Below are 26530 nucleotides of genomic sequence, written 5' to 3'. Positions count from 1 at the left end.
GAGAAAAGAGAAGAAGAAAACAACTGAAAGAAAGAAAGAAAGAACTGTAAAACGAGACAGGGGAGAAAAAAAAGACTGAATCATGTTTTTATTTTAACGAACACATACCAACGCTGGGTCTTTTAGCCAGCAGATGTCGCTGTCGTTCGGAAGACAATGTAATTTATTGCAGGGGAGAAAAACTAGAATCAGTTTTCACACATTATCAATGTGTTGAATGTATTAAATAAATCGGTATTTAAAAACAAATAAAAACACCAAAAGGAGAAGGTTAAATGCAAAACACACACCTTCGCTTTTATTTAAGATACATTTTACACAAACCACATTTCCCAGCATGCACCGGGCGAGGTTAGGGGTTACTGTGACACGTGTAGCGAACAACAACAAGGCTTTCTGCCTTGGCTTAACATTCAGGACTTTGCCCCGTTTATTGATTAACATAACTGTTCTACACACACACACGTGTCAACGTCGATGCGAGACCCCGCTAACAATCCTGCTGGGAACCGTCTGCTGGACTGCTGCGGAGGGCTCAACAACATCGATTACTCCAAGGTAAAACTCACTACATCTGTTGGTTGCTCGGAAAGTCTCCGTCTGGTTCGGAACAAGCGCTACCTACGGTGTAACGAGGCCGACGTGAGGTCGGTCTGACCGAATCAACAAGTCTGTGGACGAGCGATAACTACCGGAACACAACCGGTCCCGGTGTTGCTTTTTCCAAAATAAAAGCATGAGTCTGGATAAATGAAAACACCATTACCCACAAAATGTACTCAAACATTACAGTGAAACTTCAGTTTACAGTTATATACAGTACTGGAGTTGAGGGGGGATGGCATCCCCCCCTGAAATAAAAACGGTCCAAATCATCCCCCCTGTAAAACTGACATCCCCCCTTTCCATCCCTTATGTCATTTCATCAATGAATGTGGTTTTAGTGCTATTTCAACATTTAGAGTCATCACCAGAAAAATAACTTGTTTGACAATTTTCACCTGCAAATCTTCACTTGAAATAAGTAGAGAAATCTGCCAGTGGGACAAGATTTATCTTCTCATTACAAGCAAAAAAATCTTGTTCCAGTGGCAGATTTTTCTACTTATTTTAAGTGAAAATCTACTTGAAACAGGTGAAAATTGTTGTTTTTTCCAGTGACAAGTCTTGTTTTAAGTGTAATGAGATTTTTTTTTTTACTAAAATGAGACATTTTAACTAGAAATAAGACAAATATTCTTGTTAAGATTTTGAGTTTTTGCAGTGATCCATTTTACTTATCCTGTGAAGGACAGAGGCATATTGATAAGTTCAGAAAACTGTTTTTTATTTTTGTGTTTTGATGTATTTGATGTAAGCCCAGTGGATATTTAAAGCTTACAGAAGGCTGCATTTAACTGCTGCTATGTCATTTCTGCAGTATTTCGGCAGGTGTTTTGGTCAGTGCTATTATTTGTAATATATTATATTATTTGTAATCAGCACCAATTATCTGTCCCCATATGATAAAATCCACCATCCACCATATATATACACACATACATATATATATATATATAGAGAGAGAGAGAGAACAAAATGTAACAAGTGTACCTCTCCCATCTCTTGTAGGGGATAAAACACTCCTAAAACAAAATCTGGATACAATGACTAGTTGGATTATAGTTCCCTTAAATATCTGGCACAAAAAAACTGAGAGACCCAAAATTTGAGAGAAATGCACGAATATTACGTTGGATAGCAATGGATACAGATTTCAAACCGACTGATTTGGACAGTAGATTTAAATGTTGGACACCTCATCGCACAATATCCTCCAACACCAGATTAAACTCCCTGCAGCTGTTTATAAAATAAAAACATGTTTCCCTTAGTAATCCCACAATGGGGTAATTTTATTCTCTGCCTTTAACCTATTTCTAGTCAAACTAGGAGTAGTGGTCTGCAATGACACGGCGCCCGGGGAGCAGTAAGGGTTAAGGGCCTTGCTCAGGGGCCCAAAGTGGTTGAGCTCGGTTGCAATCCAGGGGCTCCAACCTGGGTCTTCCAGACTCCAGCCCCCCTCTGTTACCACCATTTTGATAACAACATTAGATCCACTGGAGAGGAGGAAATTAATCTGATAAAGATATTTACTAAAAGTAATACAGACAAACTTATTTCCAGAATCTATTCTGCCTTACAACTGTACAAGGGCCTCTCTACAATGTACATCAAATCCAGATGGGAGAAGGAAGCAGACATTATTTTAACTGAAGATGACTGGTTAAACATTTGCAGAACACAGTCCACCACCTCTACTTCTGATTTGTGGAGAGAATTTACCTGGGAGAACACACTAAGGTACTTTATAACTCCTAAAATCAAGAGTTTACAGACTAACAACCCAGAATACGGACAGTGATGGAGAGAATGTGGAAATAAGTCTTCTGGCCATTACCATATATTTTGGGAGTGCCCCAACATCTCCACATACTGGGTTGATGTAGTAACAGCAATTAGAATAATAACTGACTTACAGCTGGATTTTAGTTTTGAAATTATTTACTTAGGGAAAATACTGTTAGCAAGTAGTAAAAAGGCAGTAACCAGGAAATGGCTCAGCCAGGAGTGTCCAACAATTTCAGAATAGCTAGAAATAGTGTGTTGTGTTGACAAAGACCAGACTTCAACTTGATATGGTGGGGTTGTACCTCAAGAGTTGTCTAGAAATGAATCCTCGTACATATCATTCAACTGAAGGGATGCTTTCAGAGGTGGCCATGGTGTAGGTGGAAGGTTGCCAGTTCAATCCCCAGCCCTGCCATGTGCCAAAGTGTCTGCGGTCCGGACCGTGAACCCAACATTGTCCAACTTCTCAACCACTTGTGCCGGTTCCAAGCCCAGATGAATGGGGAAGGTTGTATCAGAAGCGATATTTAAAGTAAAAACCTTCGGCAAATGAATATGCTTTATGTAAAAATCTGCTGTTGTGTCTCCGACAAAGATTTTCATGATGTTGTGATTCGTAAATCATTAAAATTGAAAGAGGCTGTATTTTCCTTTTCACAAGACACTACTTTGTTTTGTTATATCAAAGAAATTACATGTTTGTTACCCCACATCAGTGAAATAATTTTTTCTGCTCTCTACCATGCATAGCTTTTTGCAAACCTTGTTTGATCCCTATTTACTCTTTTACTTCTTGTTTGCTGTAAGACTACTGTAGAGCTACTGTAGATATTAATTAATTATTTACTATATCAGCACAAGAGTGTACCGGTAACTGCCCAGCTAGAGGGCTGGACTTCGGCAGGAGGTTCCCCCCTTATTGGCCTGGTCCTGCTCAAAGTTTGTTCCCTCCTAAAGGGGAGTTTTTCCTTGCCTCTATTTGGCTTAATGTTTTTCTCCCACTAAGGGAGTTTTTACCTGCCATTGTTTATGTTTATATAATAATTGCTCAGCAGTCATGTTCTGGGTCTCTGGAAATCGCCTAGAGACAACTTCTGTTTTAATTGACGCTATATAAATAAAATTGAATTGAATTTATTGTTCAATCCAGAGCTTTTGTCTAACAATTAGATGAAATATGAGCAAATGCTATAAAATTAAATCTATTTGCATGTATACATGCAAATACACTGTCTGTTAGATTTAATTTTTAAGTTGAAAAAGAACTCTTACTGAGTGGGTTTAAACCCCCTGAAAGCATGAGGAAGGTTGACATGTCCACTGAAACAAAAAACACCAAAAGTTAATTTTGCTTGAGATGGAAATGAATACTTTCATATGACTACGTCGTGTCTTTGGAGCCAAATATTAACAAATAAACAGTCTGTTAAGCAGCGGAACCAACCTTCACTCTAACCGCTGTTGCACTGAAGATAAAAGGAAAGGTGGGAGACAAAAACAAATATCAGTCACTGGAACTTAATTTGCTAAACGTGTTAAAAGTTCCAGATTAGGTTTCTACTAACTCTACAGCTCTACTAACCTTACTCTGCCCCCTCTGATGTATGTGATCTTGTACTCTTTTTTTCTTTTTAACACTTTGTTATTTCTTTCAGATGGACTTGTCTCTGATGGAAAACCTCCTCAGATACATCAACTTTCAGGATTCCAGCTTTTGTATTGCGGTTATTGCAATCATTTTCAATCCTTTTTTCTGGAATATGGTGAGTAGAAATATACTAATTGATCAGCTGTTGATTGGATTTTTTTTTTTCTCTTTTTGCTGTTAATACATGCATCATATGCACAGCCTTAACATTTGATTTACTTATGGTGGGGGCAGCATTCAATTTGTCATTTTAGAAGCTTATAATAATGAAAAATCCTTCTTTTTTAGTTTCTATGCCAGGAAGCACATCATCATGATAATGCAGTTAACTGGGAGGCTTGTTAATTTCAAAGAATGCTACGTACAAACTGTGAGGTGAAAGAACATGTGAAGAAACAAAAACAAAAGGATTTGGGTCAGTAAACATCAGCCAAAACTTAATAAAGCATCATCCTGACCAAACTCAATGTTCTGAAATTAGCAAAGGCTAAGAGTCTAAAAATAAACGAGAAAAGTACACAGCCTACAAACACTACACACTACAGTGTATATTTGGGTGAAGCAGCTCAGTTACTGTCTGCAGCACAGTACAGTACTGCATTTGAAGTGAAGTCTATCGGCTCGCTAATATAGTTTACAATAACCGTCCAAAAGATGTAATCCTTTCTCTGTGTATTCTGGCTTTAAAAGATATGGCTTTGATTCACTTAGCCTGAAGTAATCATCATCATCATCATCATCTGATCACTGCACTGGCCATAAATAGCTGCCACATTAGCCGCCGGCTAACACCATTGACGGAAGTAACAATGCTGTAATTTCTATTTAAGATTAGGGCTGTGCGATATGGCCTTTTATTAATATCTCGATATTTTTAGGCCATGTCACGATATACGATATATATCTCGATATTTTGCCTTAGCCTTGAATTAACACTTTGATGCTACAATCACACCAGTATGATAATTCTATATGTCTACATTAAAACATTTAAGTCAAATTTACCAAAACTGTATTTATTAAACAGTTACTAAGCAGTGAGTGGCACAAACAAAAAGTGTCATTTCAAAACAGAAAGTGCACGTTGCATCTCTGACTCCCCGTCTGAAGATCATCTGCCAAGAACATGTTCTGGTCCTGGTTTTACCAGGATGAGCTGCTCTGAGCAGCAGGGGCCCCTTAGAGCACCTTTATATTAAATTGTAATGTTTCATCCTCTCCTCCTTTACTTTGCATCACTTTCACTTATTGTTAGAAATATGACGTCATAAAGTCTTGTTTGACTTTGTTACAATGACGGTGATTGATTTCATGGGGCCACATTTAAGCAACACTAGGTGACGTTTCTCAGTTCTGGAAGAGAAAAGCCGGAATTATGGTTCCGCTTTAAATCGACGCAGAACCTACGGTGTAGGGTACGCGGCGATGCGCACTTACGCTGTAGGCTCTGCGTTGGTGTAACGCGGGACCATAAATCAGTCTAAAGGCTCGGCTCGCGCTGAGCGGCTCCTCAGCTCTCCGGAACCGTGCGAGGGGAAAACATCCCCTCCCGTTTTTACTAAACCGGTTTGCTTTGAAAAGAGTCCGCCGCGCGTAGCAACCGCGCAGATGAGCTCACAGCGCAAACAGGCGAGTTTGGGAAAGTTAAAGCGGGGTGGAAGTGAGCGGCGGTCCCGGACAGCAGCGCCGACACCTGCAGCTGGTCGGGGGCCAATGATAATGAACACACAACAGCACGTGACTGACATGTGTGACAGGGTGCGCTTGTTTTATGTCTCTGAGAAGGAGAGACGAGACGAGAGAGTGAGAAAAGTCGGTAATTTAATGCCCGCGGCTAAAAGCAAAATGCGTGAAAATTTATACTATGCACGATAGAGTCATTTTGTACATCGCACAGAGTAGAAGCCGAGATACATCGGCTATACTCGATATATCGCCCAGCCCTACTTAAGATGAATGCACAGATTACAACATGTAAACTAAAAACATTTTGGAGATGTTTGAAAGTTTATTCTGTCACTTGAGCAAGGTGTAGAAGTCCACTTCCATCAACTATGCCAAGCTATAGCAGAGGGTTTGTCAGACCGGGTGGCGAATTCACGAGTCCTACTGTGGCCACACCGAGACCCTGTCTCTGTTTTACTGGCTGTGGATGTTACGCTGAATCCTTTTGCCGCTGGTAAGAAGGATTTTGCAGATAGAGATTTCATTTTATTATATTATTGTATTCATTTTCTTATCTGTGATATGCGACTTGGGCGACCTCATGTTTTTACAAAGGGGCATTCTAAATCCCACAATGTATGTGTAAAATAAAATCTGAAACTGTATTCAGTAAAGAAAACTGTAGTTGGTGCAGAGATTGTGGCTGCTAAATAACATTGTAAAGAGGAATGCATATTAATACATTCATTTACTGGTAGTCACTGGTATCAAATATCAGCATTTTGGCAAAAAATTTAATATTTAAAGCTAACTTTACAGATTCTTTGAATATATTACACAGAATGATTATTGTCCTTATAAACATTTATGTTAATGTAGTGTTCTCATTTTGTTTTGTTAATGTCCGCTTTGCCGTTGGGAAGTGGGCTTATAACTTTTTATCAGTTTGAAACCAGATGGGTAAAAACTGTATTGGTTAAATGTCGGTTAAATAGTTGGTAATGCTGTGTATTTATTTAGCCAAAACTGTTCAAGCTCAACAGTGTCAGGATAAATCAAGTTCATAGTCCTTTTTGGGATAAATGTGTTGGTTGGAGGCGGAATGACTGCTAAGTGTGTCTGTGCCTCCTCTAGCACTTGGATACAGAGGTCAGACTGTGCAACATTTTCAGTCCGAGTAAAAGAATGCTTTTGGGCAACCCAGAAGGAATAGTACAACTCATGATAGTGTTTATGTGGTATGAGTAATCAGCCGCCAGTGATCATGACAAATTGTAGAGTGAATCATTGTTTTTGTTCTTACTGTAGCTGCGAGTCCCCAGGAGTTGTTACATAGCCTTGGCAAGATGAAAAAAACTTATATGGGTGTCAAGGCAGTGAGTGGATGTCTTTCTGTACATGACTGACTAGCTGCTGCTGTTGGTTTGAAGGAAAAACATTTTTGGGACAAACTCATTGGAGAGTCAGAGTCTGATAAAGCTGACCGCCTGTCTACCATTGATTGTTATAGATGCTGTGATACATTGATAAGATTCCCACCTCTTTCTCAGGATTCTCACTGGCATCTTAGTGAAAGTTTTTTTCCATCGTTCGGAATTTAAAAAATGTGCAGGTTTAGTGTAATATGACGACCATGAATAAGTTGCATGTCCTTTTCACAAAAGCACAGAGTTGACTCATTGACTGGTTTTGGTTTGGTTTTTCAAGGTAGTTTCACTGCTGTGTTGGAGCTCAAGAATGCCATTTGATTGCAGCTAGAGTTTCAATTTCATTTGACTAGCATCTCCAATCAAATGGTAGAGACAGACACACTCATGTCATTGGGACTTTAATTTACCCCCTTGTTATATGTGCAGCCGTCACATTTTGATTAAAGGTGATTATAAAGACGATATCATTGTGTCTCTTGTGTCTCACAGCTACCTTGTCTCATGGAAATCAGTGCGGTGCCATACTTTGCAGCCGGTAGTGCTGAAGGTCTTGGTGGTTCTAGGGAACAGAAGCTATTGGTTCCTCCACTGTCTGCATGGTGAATTAAAGGCCCACAATTATCTGCTTTTAGTCCAATTTTCGTCTGAACTGATTCCATAAAGAGTTGACCATTTAGCTTCTACATTTTCATCAGGGTACTCTTCTAAATGACACTGGAAATTATATTCATTTGATTGGTGACCTATTTTCATACAAAACAAATCAAGCCGAGACTGTTCTTTTTTTTACAGATTTTTCACTTTATTATAGGTGTAATTTTTTAAAACCATTATCATAACCAAAACAAACAAACAAAAACCAAGGCCTAACTGAAACTGGGTCAACTGTTAACAGATAAGTGACTTCATCTTTGCACGTCAAATGTCAAACACTGATTTACATGGATGCATATGCAACACTCGGTTGGACGCACTTTTTTTTGCAAATTCTTAGGAATTGATTAGTGAAAAAGTGACAACAAGCCAAATGTTTTCATTTGTTTCATTACCTGTATTTATTATCATTATCAGTATTTATAATGAAAGGAAAGATTGATCCTGGGAGGGGGGGTCGCCCCGCCGTGACCGTCTCCCGCAGTGGCTGGATGTCGCGGCTCTGATCGGCTGTAGTTATTTCCAGAGCGACTGCTGTGTCGGTGAGAGCAGGGAGACGATGCAGGGTCTCCGGGATCTGCGGGGTCTGGACACGAGCAGCCGTAGGGTACGCCGTAGCCTACTGCGTAGGGTACGTGGCGACGCGCACCATTCTGCGTTGGTGTAACGCAGAACCATAAATCAGCCTTCAGTGTGTGTGCTGGTCTGAACACTTCTCTGTTGTGCTCATTTTGCTGGGACGTCGGGTCCCTCCGCCGAGACACAACTTTTGCGGTATGCGTTCATTGTTGTGTCTAAAATTGATGCGTAGTGCCCATCCAATCAGAAACGGTACAGATATTCTGTGATATTTTTTTATATTTATGAAAAAATAAAATTATAAAAAAATAAAGGACATAACTTTGATTGGGTGGGCAGGACGCACGTTTGGGTGGGCACAGCTCACCCCTGCCCCCCCTAAAACCGGCCTCGCTTACAGGTGAATGAGACATGGGGTAGTTTTGTTGAAAATGTGCTGTGCAAAATGTCCTGGAAAACTCAACTCCTGCAAATGCGCGTTCCCCAAAGTTTGTGGGGGCGTGGCTTTGGACGGAGCGCTGACGGGAGGGGGAGGAGGGGGCGGGGCTTAGAGGAGGTGCCACTTTCAAATCTTGCTAGCTCTCCAAAATCAGGGATTATACCTTTAACTTCTGCTGCACTGGGGCTGGGTCATGGTGCAGCATCCTAAGCAGAGAGGACCAGACCTTCCTCTCCCAAACAACCTCCTACAGCTCTTCTGGAAGGACATCCAGGTTTTCCCAAGCCAGCTAAAAGATTCAGTGTGCCTCAGGATCTTCTCTGGTTATCATGCCCAACACACACTCAGGAAGGTGTCTTAGAGGTATCCCAACCAGATGCCTGAGCTACCTCAATTTGGTGGAGCGGTGGTTGTTCTCCGAGTTCCTCTTGGATGACTGAACTTCTTTTGCTTCTTTCTAAGGTGGAGTTCAGGAACTTTATGGAAGTAACACCTCTCCTCAATTCCTGGTTCTATTTTTTTCCAGGGCAATTGCTCCTGGTGGGGTCTCCAAAGTCTAATTTACCTTTTGGAATGTGCCAGACAAAGATTGAGTCTCATGGATAAAGGATGACTAATAGCCGTACTAGGGAGACTGGGGCACCACCTTGGGACCAGTCACGAGGGATGGAGTTGTCAGTGAGCGCCTGGTGACCGGGCCTTTATCCATGGGGTCCAGCTGAGCTCAGGCTAAATGAGTCACATGGGTTCGTCCTCCTGTGGGCTCACCAGCTGGAGCAGGGGCCATGTGGGCTGGGTGTACTATGTTTTGGGCAGCAGCCAAAGGCATGGGCCTTGGTGTGCTGATCCTCTGCTGCCAACATTGGTTCTGAAGACTTTAGTATAGAAATTACTAAAAAATGAAGAAATCACTTTTCATCTCATGTTGTACTTAATCAAGTCTCCGATTAAGTACAACATGAGATGAAAAGTGATTTCACAAACAGTATTTCATCATGTTTGTTTGTGTGTTGACAGTGTAGGACTATGCTCTTCTGAAAATGGCAGTTATGTGAAAAAGAAGATATATACACTCTCCCAAGGTTTTACGTTCTCCTTCAGCATCATTGATTCAGTTCAATCGGACTCTGGATGCTGAAAACCTGGGAATTTGCAGGCATTTAATGATGGATCTTGTTGTTAGGGCACAGTAATAACCATTGACCGGTGCAGTTGTTGCTCCACAGCTTTCACAACACTTCCAGGTTTCATTTATCTTAACAGACTTTTACTGTCTTAAATCGTACTTTCAGGAATCCGTAATCGTTCATCCGTTCATCCGTGTGTGTGTGTGTGTGTGTGTGTGTGTGTGTGTGTGTGTGTGTGTGTGTGTGTGCGCGCGCGCGCGTGTGCGTGTGTGTGTCTATCTATATCAATATATAACTGATGTTTATGAGATCTTTAAATGAGGTGAAATAACCTCTGCTGGACAACAAGCAGTGCCACATCAAACGTTGTGACGCAGAGTGTGACATTAAAGCTTCCATAGGAATGACATTGCTCTGCTAATCATTGTAAATGTTGCTGTCGCTGTGTAATGCGCTTCTAAAGATACCAAACTCAAATTTTTAAAGCCAATGATTCTTGGACTACTTTATTGATTGCATTTTCCATTGAACAGTCTGTCATGTGATGTCAGTGCTTGGATCACTATTTTATTGCCATAGACCAGGACCTTCAGTTAATGAGAACATCAACCATCGGAATCAGAAAAATATGACTTTCAGTATGGCTTTACAGGATAACATTGAATATAAACATTTCAACTGAGGAAATGAACCATCTTATGGAAAAAATTTGAATTTAATGGAGCCAATGCATCTAAAAAGACAAGCTACATGGTGATGTTTACGATGGCAACCCCTCTTCTTTTTACATTAGTCCAAATATGCAGTTTTTACATTTATGAACTCGTGAAACCTTCTTTCTTTGGCGACTGACCAGTGAACTTTACATCTGATTCTGTCATGATATATGAGTACCTCTACAATCTAAAATACCTCTCATACGTTTAATCTTCTCATCTCGTAAACCTAATTTATGCAACACATCACCTTCTGCTGTCCAGAAAAATGACTCATAACTGAACCTGCCTATCTGCAGAGGCTGGTTTGGAGCAGGGTACACAGTCACTACTTCAGCCTGAACTCATTCAGAAATATTGAATATAAACTCACGTCTGCTCCTTTAAAAGTTTCATTATAAGCTCTAAATGGTTTTTCCTCTGCCATCTTCCCATTTTACGTCCCGCTCTTCTCCTTTTGTTCTTCCTCACTTTACTTGTACGCTGTGCTTTTTTTCTCTGGGCCTCCTGCTGTTTTCTCCTTTCAGTCTGTCCTGCTGGTGCTGCTCCTGCTCTCCGTGGCTTTGTTGTTGGGACGGTTAGTGAATCACCGTGGCACTTTTATCCTTTTTCCTGTATGACTAAGTCTTCATATCCAATTTTACCCCACCCCAATGTTCCCCACTTCTTTTCTTTGCTACATATCTGCTATTGTCAGTTTGTCATCTCACACTTTCCTCTTTAAGGAAAGATGATATGCATAATACAGTTTCTTTTTACTGAACAGAACAATGTACCTTTTTATGGGTTTTTTGTCCTCTATTCTCTATTTAACATGGTATCAGTGAAAGAATTATTCATGTTGTCAGCCAGAGAAACACACGAGGAAGCAGAAAGTTGTTTCACACTTATTATGTGATTGCTGCTACAATTAGTCGACAACCTGAGGCCAGAGCTGTGTCAAAGGTGCCATGCGAGGAACAATCCGAACTTGACTTATTTGAGTTAATTTAAAAAGGACGGAGTGACGGAGTGCGGTTTACTATGCAGGTCTCCAGAAAGAGACGTGGTCAATCGCTGCTCATTTAAAAAGTAAACTGTGGCTGTTCATCACTCATTTACGACTCACCAGCATAGACTGAATTGGCGAATAATTAGGTCATGTGACCCATTGATTTCTGAAGAGCAGTTTTGAGGCCTTTTTTTCTTCATACGGGAACAAGCCCACCTTTGTCAATCAGTTATCTTTGGCTACCAGTTCTGATGGTTAGCTGATTCCTTACAAAATATATCCAGAGCTGCCAGCAGACGTTTATATACTGTTTAACATGTTGAAATAAAAAATGACTGACACGTTTAGCCCACACTGGGTTAGTACAAATGGCTAATTGCTTCACTAAGTGCGGTAACATGACATCACACATGACGAAGTGATATTAGCCAACTGTCAATCATGTAAGAAATAAATGTATTGCTTTTTATTAGGGCTGTCAAAGTAACGTCTTCTTAACGCCGACAATTTTTTTAACGTGCGATTAACGCACAGGATTAAAAAAAAAAAAGCGCATTCTATATGTTCTGGCCGTCGACGGCACCCCTAGTTTGAGGAAAAGTATGGTGAACTGAAATATGGAGAATGAAAAGGGACTTTTGAACGGCTAGTTCACTTTCAAAAAGATGCCCAGATGGTTCGCTGGACAAGACTAAAGTTATTTTTGCATGTAGATTTGAGATGAATTGCCATTGAAGTACGTCGAGTCTCACTTGCATCCAAACACGACCGATGCAGAGAGTGCAGCGCCCCCCCCCCCCCATCAAAAGCAGACAACGCTGGATAGATGTGAGGGAAGGAGGTTCCTCACCTGAATACATTAGATGAGCAAAGAGAGATCTGTTCCAAAGAATCTAAAGTATTAGCTTATTATATAGCCTAACTGCACTTTATAGGTTGAGTTAGGCCCTGTCCCAATACACCCCCTACCCCTACTTTTCAGCCCTACCCCTAAATTTTGCGCGTTCCCATGAGGGTAGTGGTGTCCCAATTCCTCTTTTCACCTAGGGGGAGTGTGCTTATTTAGGGGTAGTGCTTATGAATCTAGCCCTTCACAGCTAGGGATTTCAGATGCACCCTACCTGACCGAGGGCTAGAAAAATTTCCCAGAATGCTTTTCGTCGTCATTTGCGGACTGAATAAAAAAAAAACATGGCGGAAATTTCTTATTTTTTAGTGAATAAAATCAATATTTTGAGTTAGTTTCTGCATAAAAATGCATTTTGATTACATTTCTAGCGAGAAATATATATTTTACTTTCATAATATTCACCCAGTGAATGTACATAATCACTCATTTGCCCATTGTTGCAAAGTCTTTTTCAAACCTCGCCAGAATAAAGGCTGATTTATGGTTCTGCGTTACACAAACGCAGAGCCTACGGTGTAGGTTATGCGGCGACGCGCTCCGTACGCCGTACCCTACGCTGTAGGCTCTGCGTTGATTTAACGCGGAACCATAAATCAGCTCCCGAGCCGGCAGCCAGCTGTACTCATCTCGAAAATTTCGGAGCAAATTTCTTAACAGGCGTTATTTGGATAAACTGAACCCAGGTTGGGGATCTTAACGGTTACTTTTACGCCTGAAAAAATATTAAAACTTAAAGGAGCATGAGGCAGGATTTATGAAAAAAATTTGTATACGTTTTAAGTTTTCTAGTAATAATGTCAGATGAAGCATTCCAAACCAAAATGAGAAGAGAATGAGCCCTCTAGTGTATCTCTCCGTTGCCTTGAACAGGCTGTGTGCTGCAAAATGTGCTGCAAGCCTGGGGCCGAATTTCCCGCGCTGTCCTGCGGATGTGACGTCAAATGACGCTGCATGCGCATTCTCCCGTGCCGGCTTCGCTGTTGGCTGCAGTACCCCCGACGGCCGTCGTGGCGAAGGGTGGCACTAGAGAGTCTCATTTCTTAAAAGGAGCCCCATGCTCCTTTAATAAAGTGGCATATTAACAGCGCTACAGCTGAAATTAAAACAGCTTTTGGCTCTCGGCTTCCTGATATGGTGTGACGTATGTGCAAACGAACGTAACTACGCAGTCGCTTACATACCCGAACGTAAACCACGCAGTGACGTAGCAAGCAAAATTCAGGGGTAGTGCTGAAAAGTAGGGGTAGTGGGTGTATTGGGACAGGGCCCTGGGAAGATTACAAGGGCCCTAAAAATTTGTGGCTTGATTTTTAGGGGTAGTGGTAGTGAGGGAGGGCTAGTGGTAGAAAGTAGGGAGTGTATTGGGATTGGCCCTTACACTCCCTGCTGTTACATGTGCACTTTATTTGTTTGTAATTTATTTTTTGTATCACCCTGTTTTGATCCCACTTAGGAGAAGGGGATAATTTTGAGCCTTTTATTTTCCTCCATATGAGGTTAGACATAATTATATGGAAAATGTAACTGACCAATGCACTTCTTGTACAATGTTTGTGATGCATATGGTTCATTATTTTACATTGAGCTAAAACAAGGAACCTTAAGTTAGTCTTTACAAGTGTAAAGTCGGGGACTACATTGTGTTTGTATTTATGAAAGAATGTTACATTCAGGTCAAAAGCTTTTTTTGTGGAACGTTTAATAAACATTGGCATAAAGCAAGCATATTTGCCCTTTCTCATGTTGTTAACAGTATTAAAAACTTAAAAAAAAAATATCTTAAGGTAATTTAGAACAGCAAAAAAATTTGTGAATAAATGTGCGATTAATATGCGATTAATCTAAACTATGGACAACATGCGATTAATCACGATTAAAAAAATTAATCGTTTGACAGCCCTACTTTTTATAAATTCTCCTGGCGTAGTACATAAAGAAATTACCCCCCTCAGAGTTGTCATGGGCTTGAATCTTAGCTCTGCATGAGCCTCAACCCCCCAGTCGCTGTATAGGGACGTTCTGTGCGGTGCACAGCTAAGCGAGTTAATACGCAGAATTAACTTTTGGACACCTTTAGTGTGATTTTTGTCAGCAGTATTCATTCCATCATTCCTCATCGTTCCTCTGCTGCAAGACGTCTGCTTCAAATGCAAGTCAATCTCTATTGACCCCAATAAGATAAGATAAGATAAGATAAGATAACCTTTATTATACCCTCCATGGGGGAAACTCCTGTGTTAGCAGCAGTACACTTAACATATACACACACATACACACACACACACACACACACACACACGCATGCGGGGAAGGGGGGTAAAAATGTAAAAAGTAAAAGATATATATAATTAAAAAATATGGACAGTATATACACAATACACAATATACATAATGTAGTCGAGGTATAAAGATAAAAAAAAAAATAAGATAAAAGAAAAAAATAGTGCAGGAATCCAGGGGTAACATGCTTATGCATTAAGGTGCGGGTATACTTCTGCGTCACACACACGCAGAGCACACGGCGCACCCGTGGTGCCGTCACGAATCGTTCAGACTTCTCCGTCTCTCCGTTTGGTCGCGGTGCAGTACCCCCCGCGGCCACTAGTTAGCGATCTTTTTCTGAATGGTTTATCCGACTTTTTCCGGTCACAGTAAATCAAAGAAATAAGGACAACTATTGTGCAAAAAACAAAAACAAAAAAAATCACATATAAACGAAGAAAAAAGCCCTGGAAGTTCACTACTGATTCAAACCGGAAACCGGAAATGCTTCGCTTTCAAACGAACCAATCACAGCCCTCTCGGTCTGCGTGTGGACGGCGTCTCCTCGACGCGTAGTTACAATTTTCGGGAGGTGCACGTCACTGACGGCGCATGTGACGGCGTGTCCTCTGCGTGTCCAAAAACCACACGCCGTAGACACGGCGTCGTTTTGACGCAGAAGTATAATTCAGCCTTTACTCTCAGGATGACTTGACTTTATTAGTAACACATTTGGTTTGCATCTTACAATTGTTTGCTTTAAGATTTCTGCTGTCCTGGGAAACAAGAAATGTATTTATTCTCTCATATTTTAAAAGATTCCCAAATTAAATCCCCACATAAGATTAGATTGAGCTTGGTACAGTTTTAGATATGTGTCAGCCTGACATGTACCTCGTTCACTGGGAGGAAAGTGGTCAGCTTTCTCTTTCTTGTTGTATCATTCCACACACAATATGACATCTCGCGTGCAATAACATTCACGTGACACCAGGCTTTATACAGTATAACTGGATGGGCTGTAAATATAACAGTAAGAATGTTTGTTAGTTTTAGTTAGTTATTGCAAATAGAAACATTGACTATAGATTTGCTTAAGCAAAGATTGTATTGAAATAAATTGTATGATTTTTGTTCTGCAAATGCCTGAAAGTGGCTGTGGGGAGTGCTTCAAAACCAGACCAAACAGTATGTGTTGTTTTTTTGTATTTTCTGCTCAGCCGTGAGGTGAAATGTGGGGCAGTGGTCCAGCAGTGAAGCAGTGCCTGAGGAGACTAATTGGACGCAGCTGCACTAAATCTCTAATTAGGTTGGCTCTCTGTGTAGACAGTAGTGTGCTTGGACCTGAGGAGGAACGAGCCTGCAAATATACTGGCCAGTTAGTGCCATTTTGCGCTTGAAAAGAGCCGCGATAAACCAATATATTTGTTGATGTATCTCCCTGTGTTTGTGGTGCAATGAAACCAAGTTATGTAATTGCTATAACTGAGTAAAGTTTTTACATGTCAACCTTTTTCACTTAAGCAAGAGAAATACAGTTGTAGTAGGTCTTTTTTTTCCTGTAGCACCATAACAAACAAACCCAAGATGTCAATGGTTTCGCAGGACTTACAAACAGGATACAGAGATGATGTTTGTGAGACTGGGGTCTGGTTGCAGGAACTCTCCCTGAAGACCGAAGAACTGAGGAGGGTTTGAAAGCTTTGTTAGGAACCACAGAGATGTTTTGACCCTGACAGCATCTTTCATCGCCCCCGTCCCCATTATTGAGTCCCCATTACTTTCAGTTATGTGAGAAATTAATTCCTCTCGTTGTGCCTTCTACATAGTGAACAAAGAAACCAGTTCCCCTTGAAAGCACATGCATCTCTTTATGTTACAGTACGTGACCTGTAGATGCAGCAAAAGATGTTTCCACTGTAGTTTTGTGAAATATTCTTTCTTCAAATTAGCAGAAAAAAAGGAAGCACTTCAATATGGGTATAGTTTTTTTGTGATTTATATATTAGAGTTTTTGAAAATCTGCCATGTTTCCATTGAGTGCATTTTCTTCACGCAGCCCTAATATCTGCATTTCAAGGGAAATAGAAATCAGTAGTGAAGCTCAAACGCCAAAGGATACGCCACATTAAGGAGACAGTGTTGACTGGGTGCATTTATATCCAAAAATTAGAAAGTGAAAATGTCTCTGTGCGTTTTTTCCTAACATTCCTAGCATTTATGAGTGACTCACCAACTGAGCATAACGCATGACACTATTTTCAAATGTTTATCCAAATAGTTTCTAGATACGTTTCTAGGCACTTAAAAGAGAAAAAGAAAAGTCAGTAAAGGAGTCCCTTAACTTCCAGAGAATCACTGTTTAAACGCTAAAGATGAAAGTGAAGTTCTCCACCTGCCTTGTGATTTCTTTTGATGGGGGTAGTTGCAGCAAAGATTCAAAATAATCTGTTGGGTTCAGCCTTAGAGAGGCTTTTTTGTTTCAGATTAATTGGATTATAATTAAATTGCAATGATTTTAATTAAATTTGAATGTAACTGGTTTGCATTCCCTTAGACTTTCTTGAACTCATTTCCTTTCCTTGAGATAATTGTTTTGAATTGAACGAAATTGTAATGTTAACAATGTCGGGGATATGTCATGGTTTATTAATATCCAATTGAAACTAATCAATATGTGTAAGGTTGAAGTAGGATCCATTACAAGAAAAAAAAGATTCAGGACAAGGACCCAATGACATACACAGCCAGAGATCTGTTTCTTTTGTTCAGTCATGAATAGATCTAAAGGCTGAATTATGGTTCTGCGTTAAATCAACGCAGAGCCTACGCCGTAGGGTACGTGGCTACGCGGGGGCTCTCCGTAGCCTACGCCGTAGCCTACGCCGTAGCCTACGCCGTAGCCTACGCCGTAGCCTACGCCGTAGCCTACGCCGTAGCCTGACATGCACCTCCCAAAAAATGTAACTACGCGTCGAGACGACGCAGACCTAACGCAGACCGAGAGGGCTGTGATTGGTTTGCTTGGTAGCAACGCATTTCCGGTTCCGGTTCATGAAGCAGTAGTGAACTTTCAGCGCTCTTAATCTTAGCCTTAAATAGCCTGAGATAATCTTAGCCTTAAATAAAAATATCCCCACGGTAAGTCATAATTATGACATAAAAAGTCATAATTTCAACTTTTTATCTCATAATTATGACTTCCTATCTCATAATTTTGACTTTCTATCTCATAATTTCGACTTTCTATCTCATAATTTAGACTTTCTATCTCATGATTTCAATTTTATTTTTAAGGCTAAGTTTTCATCTTATTTTTTTTCTTTTACTGGCGGAAATGGGCTTCCATAGATGTCGGATTCAATACAGCCGAGTAGCACAATTCAGACACACGTGTTCAACCTACACGACAATACTTTACAATGTGCGACGACATGTATTTAACACAGTGACTGAGCGACACGGCAACAAACAATATAGGAAAGGCCATGTATTCAGCGTCATGGCAATGTTATCAGATATAATTAATATTATGACAGCTTACCAATGATGGTTTCATCCAGCGGTGAGCAGAGAACCACAATAAAAAAATATTTCCATCCAGGGGGGGGGGGGGGGGGGGGGGGGGGGCGGAGGGGGACTACACATTTAACGATCAGCCGGTTCTTCATTACCGCAAACTTTTCAATGACTTTGCTCTCATCAACGGCGATGTCCCTCTCGATTGAGAGCAAGGTGGGGTTTGATAGTCTGGCCTCATCCATGCAGCCCGGAGATTATTTCTTTCATTTTTATTTTTTAAACAAATTAATACTTATGAATGCAATTGTTATATAGTCCAACTTTCCTTATTTGATTCAGCACACTTTTTTTTCCCCCTTGCGTGGGCCCCCACGCAGCAGTGGGCCCGGGGCGGCCGCCCCCTCTGCCCCCCGCCTGCTCTGCTAGTGCTTGTCATTGAAAGCTTTTTTTATCCAATTCGAAAGAAACATGACTTGATGGCCTGGCTTTTTAGATTTTTAAAAAGAATAATATAATATTGAATAAACCTTTTTATACCGTGCTTGTGGCATGGTTACATTGAACTATCAACATTGAGATTATTTTTATGGTATGACGCACAGGAGTTGCATACTTGAAGGCTTAATAGCAGTCTTCAGACACAAACTTAATGGCAGGGGCACAGCGCCAGCTGAGGACTGTGTCAGTTTCTCCACTACTGTTGGTGTTGACTGTAATGGTTTTCAATAACTCCACACAAGTTGTATGATCCGATAGTTTACTCAGAACTTCGATATGCAGGTGTATAAAACAACAGGTAGTCGGTAGTAATCCGTTATAACCGTTACGTCACCCGTTGGATCTGTTTACAGCACGGCAGTGACGTAACCCTGGCAACGCAGCACTGCCCAAAGGTGCAGCAGCATACATATATTGCATATATGACATCTCCCCTTTTAAACTTGTTTTCTCCTGTAACAAAACAACATTAGGCAATGCAATAGAACTTCTCAATATTCAACTGACACCGTGTCCTAACTGCATGCGACGCGAGCGAGCGTCAGCGACAAAAACAATTCCATTGCTTTATTTTCTATTGGACTGTCCAAACTGGCCGCGAGCGATGCAGCGTTGAGTATATATTGAGTTGAACATGTGTCGGACGCCCTGCTTCTATTTTCTTCCTGTCGCTTGCGTTGAAAGCCGGTTGAAAGCGCTTTAGGAAACAGTCATTTCAATACAAGAACCTCAACAAAGTGGCAGCTGGCTGGCCAGGGAGCTGGAAGATTCTTATAAGATAATAAGATAATATATAATAATAAGATAATAATAGGATAATATTTCTTTCTGCCACTTTATTGAGGTTTTTGTAGTGAAATGAGGAGGTATCATAGGTATCAGAGGTATCAACTTCTCATTTCAACTAACTGGATCAGCCGTTCCTCATCCATGACTGTTTCCTACAGCGCTTTCAACTGGCTTTCAATGCGAGCGGCAGGAAGAAAATAGAAGAACATTTAAATATCACAATATCAAGCTTGTTTTCTGTTTAGAAACTACAAACGTAGGAAGGCTGGTTTATGGTTCCGCGTAAAATCGACGGCGTAGTCTACGGCGTTCGGTGCGTGCTAACTTGGACCTGATATATATGATATATATGATATGTGGTTTCCAGCTAAAGTTGTGGTCGATTTGTACTCCTAAAAATGTGTTCTTGTATACTCTTTCAAGTTTAACACTATCAATCATCAATTCAACAGAAGTATTCAGATGTTTATTACTTTTGCCAAAGATCATACATTTGGTTTTTGTGATGTTTAATGATAACTTATTTGCATCAAACCACAACTTTAGCTTCACCAATTCTGCTGTGACAGTCCCTAACAGCTGCTGAAGGTTCTCACCTGTACAGAAAATATTGGTGTCATCAGCAATATTTAAATATTTTTGAGACATTACAAATGTCATTAATATACAGAATAAACAATTTTTGTCCTAAAATCGACCCTTGTGGTACACCGCAAGTAATGTCTAAAAGTGAAGAGTTTGTATCGCTCACCTGCACAAACTGTTATCCGTTTTCAATGTAGCTTTTTACCCAGTTTAGCCCCACCCCTCTGATCCCATATCTTTCCAGTTTTTGTATTAGAATATCATGATTTATTGTGTCGAATGCCTTCTTCAAATCAATCACCCACTGCATACTTCTTATTGTCAGTTGTACTTGTTATCTCTTCCATTAAATCCAGTAAAGCCATGGCAGTTGATCTGTTTGTTCTAAAGCCATACTGACTGTCTGTAAGCAACTCATATTTTTCCATGAAGCTGTCCAATCGTGCAACAAAGAGTTTCTCAATTATTTTGGAAAACTGGGAGAGAAGTGAAACAGGCCTGTAGTTAGTAAAAATATTCTCCAGCTTTGTATAATGGGATCACTTTGGCAGTTTTCATTTGACTGGGAAAGCAGCCCAGGTTGAATGACAGATTACAGATATATATTTTAAGGGTTCTACAATAGTATCAATTACTTGCTCTGTTAACTGTTCATCCTCTTTGTTTGTTTGTGTGACTACACCCAGGAAGTATGGGGTCTGTGAAACACTCTGTCTCTGTCACTTCTCTGACTGCTTTAGTATGACATTTTGCTTCCCAGTGACCCACTTCTTTGCATTTGTTGCACGTTGATTTCAGGGCTGGACACCCTTCCTGGTATCTGTTCTGTATTTTTCTTCTGACACCAGCATTCTGTGCTGTATTTGTATTTGTGTCTGTATTTGACTGTCAAAAACAAGTTTCAGCTGTAGACCGTTGATGAGACCACACATTCTACAGTCAGACTTCTGATCCACCCTTTTAGGAGAATTGGTTTTCGGTTCAGGAAGACTGTTGATGACATTTGGGTCTCCTCAGATGTGCTACACAGGGAAGCACTTGTTTAGATATCTTATTCCAGTTTTCTGCACGATCGTTGCAGCAATCATGTATAATTGGGTATTCATGAGGCAGAGCTCTCCTTGGTTACTGCTATTACAGCTGTCAAGGTTTCAAGTTCACAACTTACATGCAGGGTGGACACTGGAAACAGATTTGGAAGCCGGCCCCTAAAATACAATATTGAGTCACCTGTTATGTAAACTGAATTAAGAGAGCAAATAATATCATGGAGGACTGCAGCCGTGTTGTTTGATATCAAGCTCCTAACAAACTTGATTTTTTTCAAAAGAAAAGATGCAAACTGTGGTAACTTCACAGGAAAAAGGACCAAAACTCAGTTGTCATATTTTGATGCTTTATCTCAAAAACCTGCAGTAACAGTACAGAAAACATGTGGCATTCAAGATGGCTGCAATACTCCAACACTGCTGGCAGGAAGAGGAAGTGGCCTTTTCAACCTGGCCATAAAAGACCATAGGCACCTGCCAACAGCTCCATCTCCTGACATGATGCAAATACAGCAATCTATAGAAACCCCACAGCAAGACCCTTACATAAAAACATATAGGCTACCACACAAACTCTCTCTTAAAATTTGATGGTAATGTATCATGTATCATATGTATCATAGTCTCTTTTTCAAGGGAGTCCTGGCCGAGAAGCAGCAGAAACTCATCCCACGGACACAAGATGGTTGAAAGCATTACAATCTAACCAGAGAACAAAAAACAAACTCCACCAATGTCAACGCAATGACAAGTCAGCGATGCCGTCTCCAGGTCTTTTAGACTTTATATGATCAAAGAAACCAGATCTTGAGGTTTTATTTAAGATATATATGGTAAACTGTTCCATTCTGATGGAGCACAATTTTTATGGACGTTTTTTGTGTGCGTGTGTGTGTGCGTGTGCGTGTGTGCGTGCGCGTGTGCGTGCGCGTGTGCGTGCGCGTGTGTGTGCGTGTGCGCGTGCGTGTGCGTGTGCGTGCGTGCGTGCGTGCGTTGGGGGGCTATGTCCAGGATACCCTGCCTTTCATCCAAAGTGAGCTGGGATAGACTCTATCAGATCCCTGTGACCCTTCCTGGGAATAAGCAGTTGGATGGATGTTTGTCCCGCTCCCCGTCAGAAGTCCTAGTTGATTCACCAAACTGAGAGCACTAAGTGTTTGTGGAAACTCACAGTAGCCATAATGTACTGTGCCCAGCCTTGCTAAAGCGTGATTTACCATCCCTCCCGATATCACTGCTGGACCGCCGAGTTTACTCCAATTTCCATTCTGCTAGAACATAATTGCTGCTTGAGCAGCCATCTGTGTACTTGAAATGCGCATGGTCTCAGGGAATCATCACAATTAAAAACAGCACAGAAAACATGATGGCACCTGACTAACTTCATGGCTTTCTTTTGAGTTTTTCTGGTCAGATACAGTACAGCCCACGCAGTCCCAAACAACTGCTGCATGTACATGCCATGAGTGATTTATGCTTCAGCTTTCATGGCTGACCTCTTATTAGGAAACTGGACGCTGGTCATGTGACTGCAGGGATGCTATGTCGTTAATGCAATGCTGCAGTGGCCCATCGCTCTATAGATTACATAATATGCAACGTAGACTGACCAGTTGAATACTGGGCTTTTTTTTCCAGCTGTTTCGCAGCTAACTGGTATTTTTCACATATTTCCTGTTAGTGTGGTTGTTGGTATGTTGTATACTGGTTACTAGAGTTTTGCGAAACCAGTATTGACTAACAGTATAATATGCAGTTTGGAAAACGGACTGTGGTTTCCTGTTGTTGTTATTTAAAATTTGACATTTGTATTCCCACTTCCAGGGTAAACTGCATGTAGTATAGTTTAAAGTTTGAACTGGGTGGAGAAATCCCTGTAAATCGATTCAGATCATATTTCTCAGAATAACTCAGCTCAGAGCAGAATGCTGTTGTTGAGCTTTTTATAGGTTTTTCATCTTAGTTGCAACTATTTGGTCTGCCGTCCATAAAAATGGATTTCATTCTTAAAGGAGCTTGAGGCCGGATTGAGGCAGGATTTATGAAAAAAATTCGTATACGTTTTAAGTTTTCTAGTAATAATGTCAGATGAAGCGTTCCAAACCCAAAAGAATAAGCCCTCTAGTGCTGTGATTCCCAACCCCCGGTACCGGGCCATAGAGCCGTTACTACTGGGCCGTGATATGGCTTGTGTTCCGATCATAATTAGGGCTGCAACGATTAGTCGACGTTGTCGACAAAAAGCGATAATCAAAATTGTCGGCAATTGTCACCAGACGTTTTTTTCCCAATGGAGTGATGCATCTCACTTCATTTCACCTCATACAATCTCTGCCGAGAGCCGCGTTGCACAACAGCGTCTCAGCGCAGCTTTTTTTTTTTTTTTTTGCGTCTCAGCGCAGCTGCGGGTAACAAAACTTCAAAAGTTCGGGATCATTTTAGCCTGGATACGGCGAATAAAAAGAAAACTTGCAAGGTTTGCAAAGGAGACCTTGCTTATCACGGGAGCACGTTTGTAATGCACGAGCATTTGAAGAGAAAAAGCACCTTGAACGAAACGGACTCGCCTTGGTAAGATATTAAGTGTATTTTGGCTTTAAAAGAGAGCTTTAACGTTATGCCTGACTGTGCCTGACAAAAGTATTTTAAATTAAATGCATGCAGACCGATGAAGAGGACCCCTTTCTGCAAAAGAAGCAGACGTGTTCCCGTGTTGTGCCAAAAAGTGATTTCCTGATGGAAAGTTGTTTCTGCCTAAATATGACTTGATCTCATCCTTGAGCTTCATATATAAATACTAGAGCTCACAGGACATCTTTTAACTCTTTTAAAGGAGCATTACAACACAAAATATGCATTTTATTTACATTTGTATGAACAGCAGCAAAGTTGAATAAAATATCTATTTTTCATTGAAGTACCCATCTTTCTCGTGTTTATTGTCATTTGCCACATAATTAAAGCAACCTCATACTAAATTTAAGAAAACAATTTTTGCATTTTTTGTCATATAATTTAATCCAAAACTTGTATAAATCGAAATGTGTTTCTTTGAGTGGCAGCCCTGTCATGGCTTGGCGGACAATAAGTTCTGGTACCCGACCAGACTGAACAGCGCCATGCACAGGTGCTGTATGCAGGTTAGGTACAGTCTGCTGCAGAGATGAGCGGACCTCAGCAAACCTCCATGAGCCGTTTCTTTACTGGTTGTTCGAGTAAAAGAAATAGTGATGAACAAGTGGAAAATCCTACCAAAAAGAAAAGCAAACGCTTTAATTGCGACATTATGTATATAAAATACGGATTTGTTGCAACGGGCGATTTGGAGACGCCAAACCAACTATGTATTTTATGTGGAGAAACGCTCGCCAACGAAGCAATGAAGCCATCCAAGCTCCAAAGACACTTAAATACAAAACATCCTTCTCTCAAAGAAAAACCAGTGGATTTTTTCGAAAGGAAAAAACGTGAGTTAGATTGGCAGAAGCAAGTTTTAAAGGCCACAACATCAGCTAACGTCGCTGATGATAGCCTGCATTTTAAAATACATTGTTTTTTTCTAAAATGTTTACCGTATTTTCGCGACCATATGGCGCACTGTGTGGAAAGGCGCACCCTCAGTTTTGTGTGTCATTTTTGGTTTTAAAACACACATATGGCGCACCGACCCAAAAGGCGCCGTCTACGGAGACGGAGCTGCACACACGCACGCTGCAGAACACACACGCGCTAAAAATACAGCGGAAGCAAAACTTAGTTTGATATTTTATTTCACTTTTCACATCAATCAAACCCTTCAAAGGTTCATATTCTGTTTCTGCATTAAAGAATTAAAAAAAAAACACCGGGTTGCTGCACATAAACCTGTCTCAGCCACTGATCATCTCCTCATCCATCCAGCCCTTTTCATTTCACTCTGGCTGGAAAAGTCTCTTTAGGGAACGCTTTTCTTTTAAAAATCCCGACCGCGGCGGTCCCGGGTCCCGCTCCCCGTCTGCTCCCTCGGGCTGGACCGGGTCCGCTCCCCGTCTGCTCCCTCGCGCTGGACCGGGTCCCGGGTCCCGGTCCCGGTCCGCCCCCCCCCCCGCGCTGGTCCCGCGGCGGTCCCGGGTCCCGGGACCGCCGCGCTGGACCCGCTCACACACACGCGCTGTCGGGGAGCCGGTACCGGGTTGTATGCGACAGGAGCTCCGTTAATTCAGCTGCGCCAGTCGGAATTTCCAGACCTGTCTCAGCTTCTTGATCATCATCCCTTCATCCAGCCCCCTCTTTTCATTCACCCTTATAATGACTCCGGCTGGAAACGTCTTATGCAAAGTTTTTATTTTAAAAATCCCCATACAGTTTCTGTCCATCAGCTGCGCCAGGCAAGCGCCACATAAACCAGTAAGTGTGTGTCGCGCTGCGAAAAACACCCGCGCATGTCGGGATCCGGTACCGGGTTTATAACCGACAGATTTGGCTGCAAATTTCGGAGGGTGAAGCTGATCTGACCTGAGACAGACCCCAGAAATCTCTGCTCGTAAAACGGCCGGGAACCAGGTCATCGGACCCGCTTTGGGAACCAGGAAGTCGGCTGCAGCAGCGCGCATCACCGCGCTGCTCCAGCCGCGGCTTTAACCGGGGAAAGTGACCGCTTCCGACCGGCCGGGACCGGAGGAGCCCACATGGACTTGTAGTAGGGACTCCCGGGGTAAGAGCACCGGCACTTCAGCCGGATCTGCCCCGGGATGCGGCGATCGGACCCGCAAACCCACGGCAGGTGCATCCTCGGTTCTGACATGCAAAACACACGCGCTGCAGAACACGCACACACAAGTGTGCTTATTTAAATAGAGCGGAGCAAAACTTAGTTTGGTTGTATTTTACACATCAAGCAAATCCTTAAAAGTTTTCATCATCTGTTTCCGCATTAAACAGCTCAGTGGATGGTCTCATTCACGTCGCACGGGGGCTTCACCCGCCCCCTTCTCTTTTTACAGTTCTCATGGTGGCCGGCCTTACATTACCGTAATTCAGGTAATAGACACGGCGCACCGTTTCTTAAGGCGCCCGGCACATTTAAAAAAAAAAAAAAAAAAAAAAAGTTGCGCCTTATGGTCGCGAAAATACGGTATTAAAAGTGACATAAATTGTCAACCGGTCCCTGAGCTTTTTGTTTATACTTCTGCTGGTCCTTGGCACAAAAAAGGTTGGGAACCCCTGCTCTGGTGTATCTCTCCGTTGCCTTGAACAGGCTGTGTTGCAAAATGTGCTGCAATTCGGAGTCCGAATT

The 26530-nt window shown here is 41.5% G+C and overlaps 1 protein-coding gene across 1 annotated transcript in view; it reads left to right on the top strand.

The window, feature by feature from the left end:
- Positions 1-307: 307 nt before the first annotated feature.
- Positions 308-26530, top strand: part of pemt (phosphatidylethanolamine N-methyltransferase) — a 94982-nt gene continuing 68759 nt past the window's right edge. The window contains exons 1-2 of the mRNA XM_061708640.1: positions 308-558; positions 4047-4154. Of these exons, the coding sequence (XP_061564624.1) occupies positions 478-558; positions 4047-4154 (189 nt within the window). The 5' untranslated portion in view covers positions 308-477. The remainder of the gene's footprint in view (positions 559-4046; positions 4155-26530) is intronic.

Source organism: Cololabis saira, chromosome 19 (genome assembly GCF_033807715.1).
Source record: "Cololabis saira isolate AMF1-May2022 chromosome 19, fColSai1.1, whole genome shotgun sequence".
NCBI lineage: Eukaryota > Metazoa > Chordata > Actinopteri > Beloniformes > Belonidae > Cololabis > Cololabis saira.
This window is presented reverse-complemented; position numbering and strand designations above follow the sequence as displayed.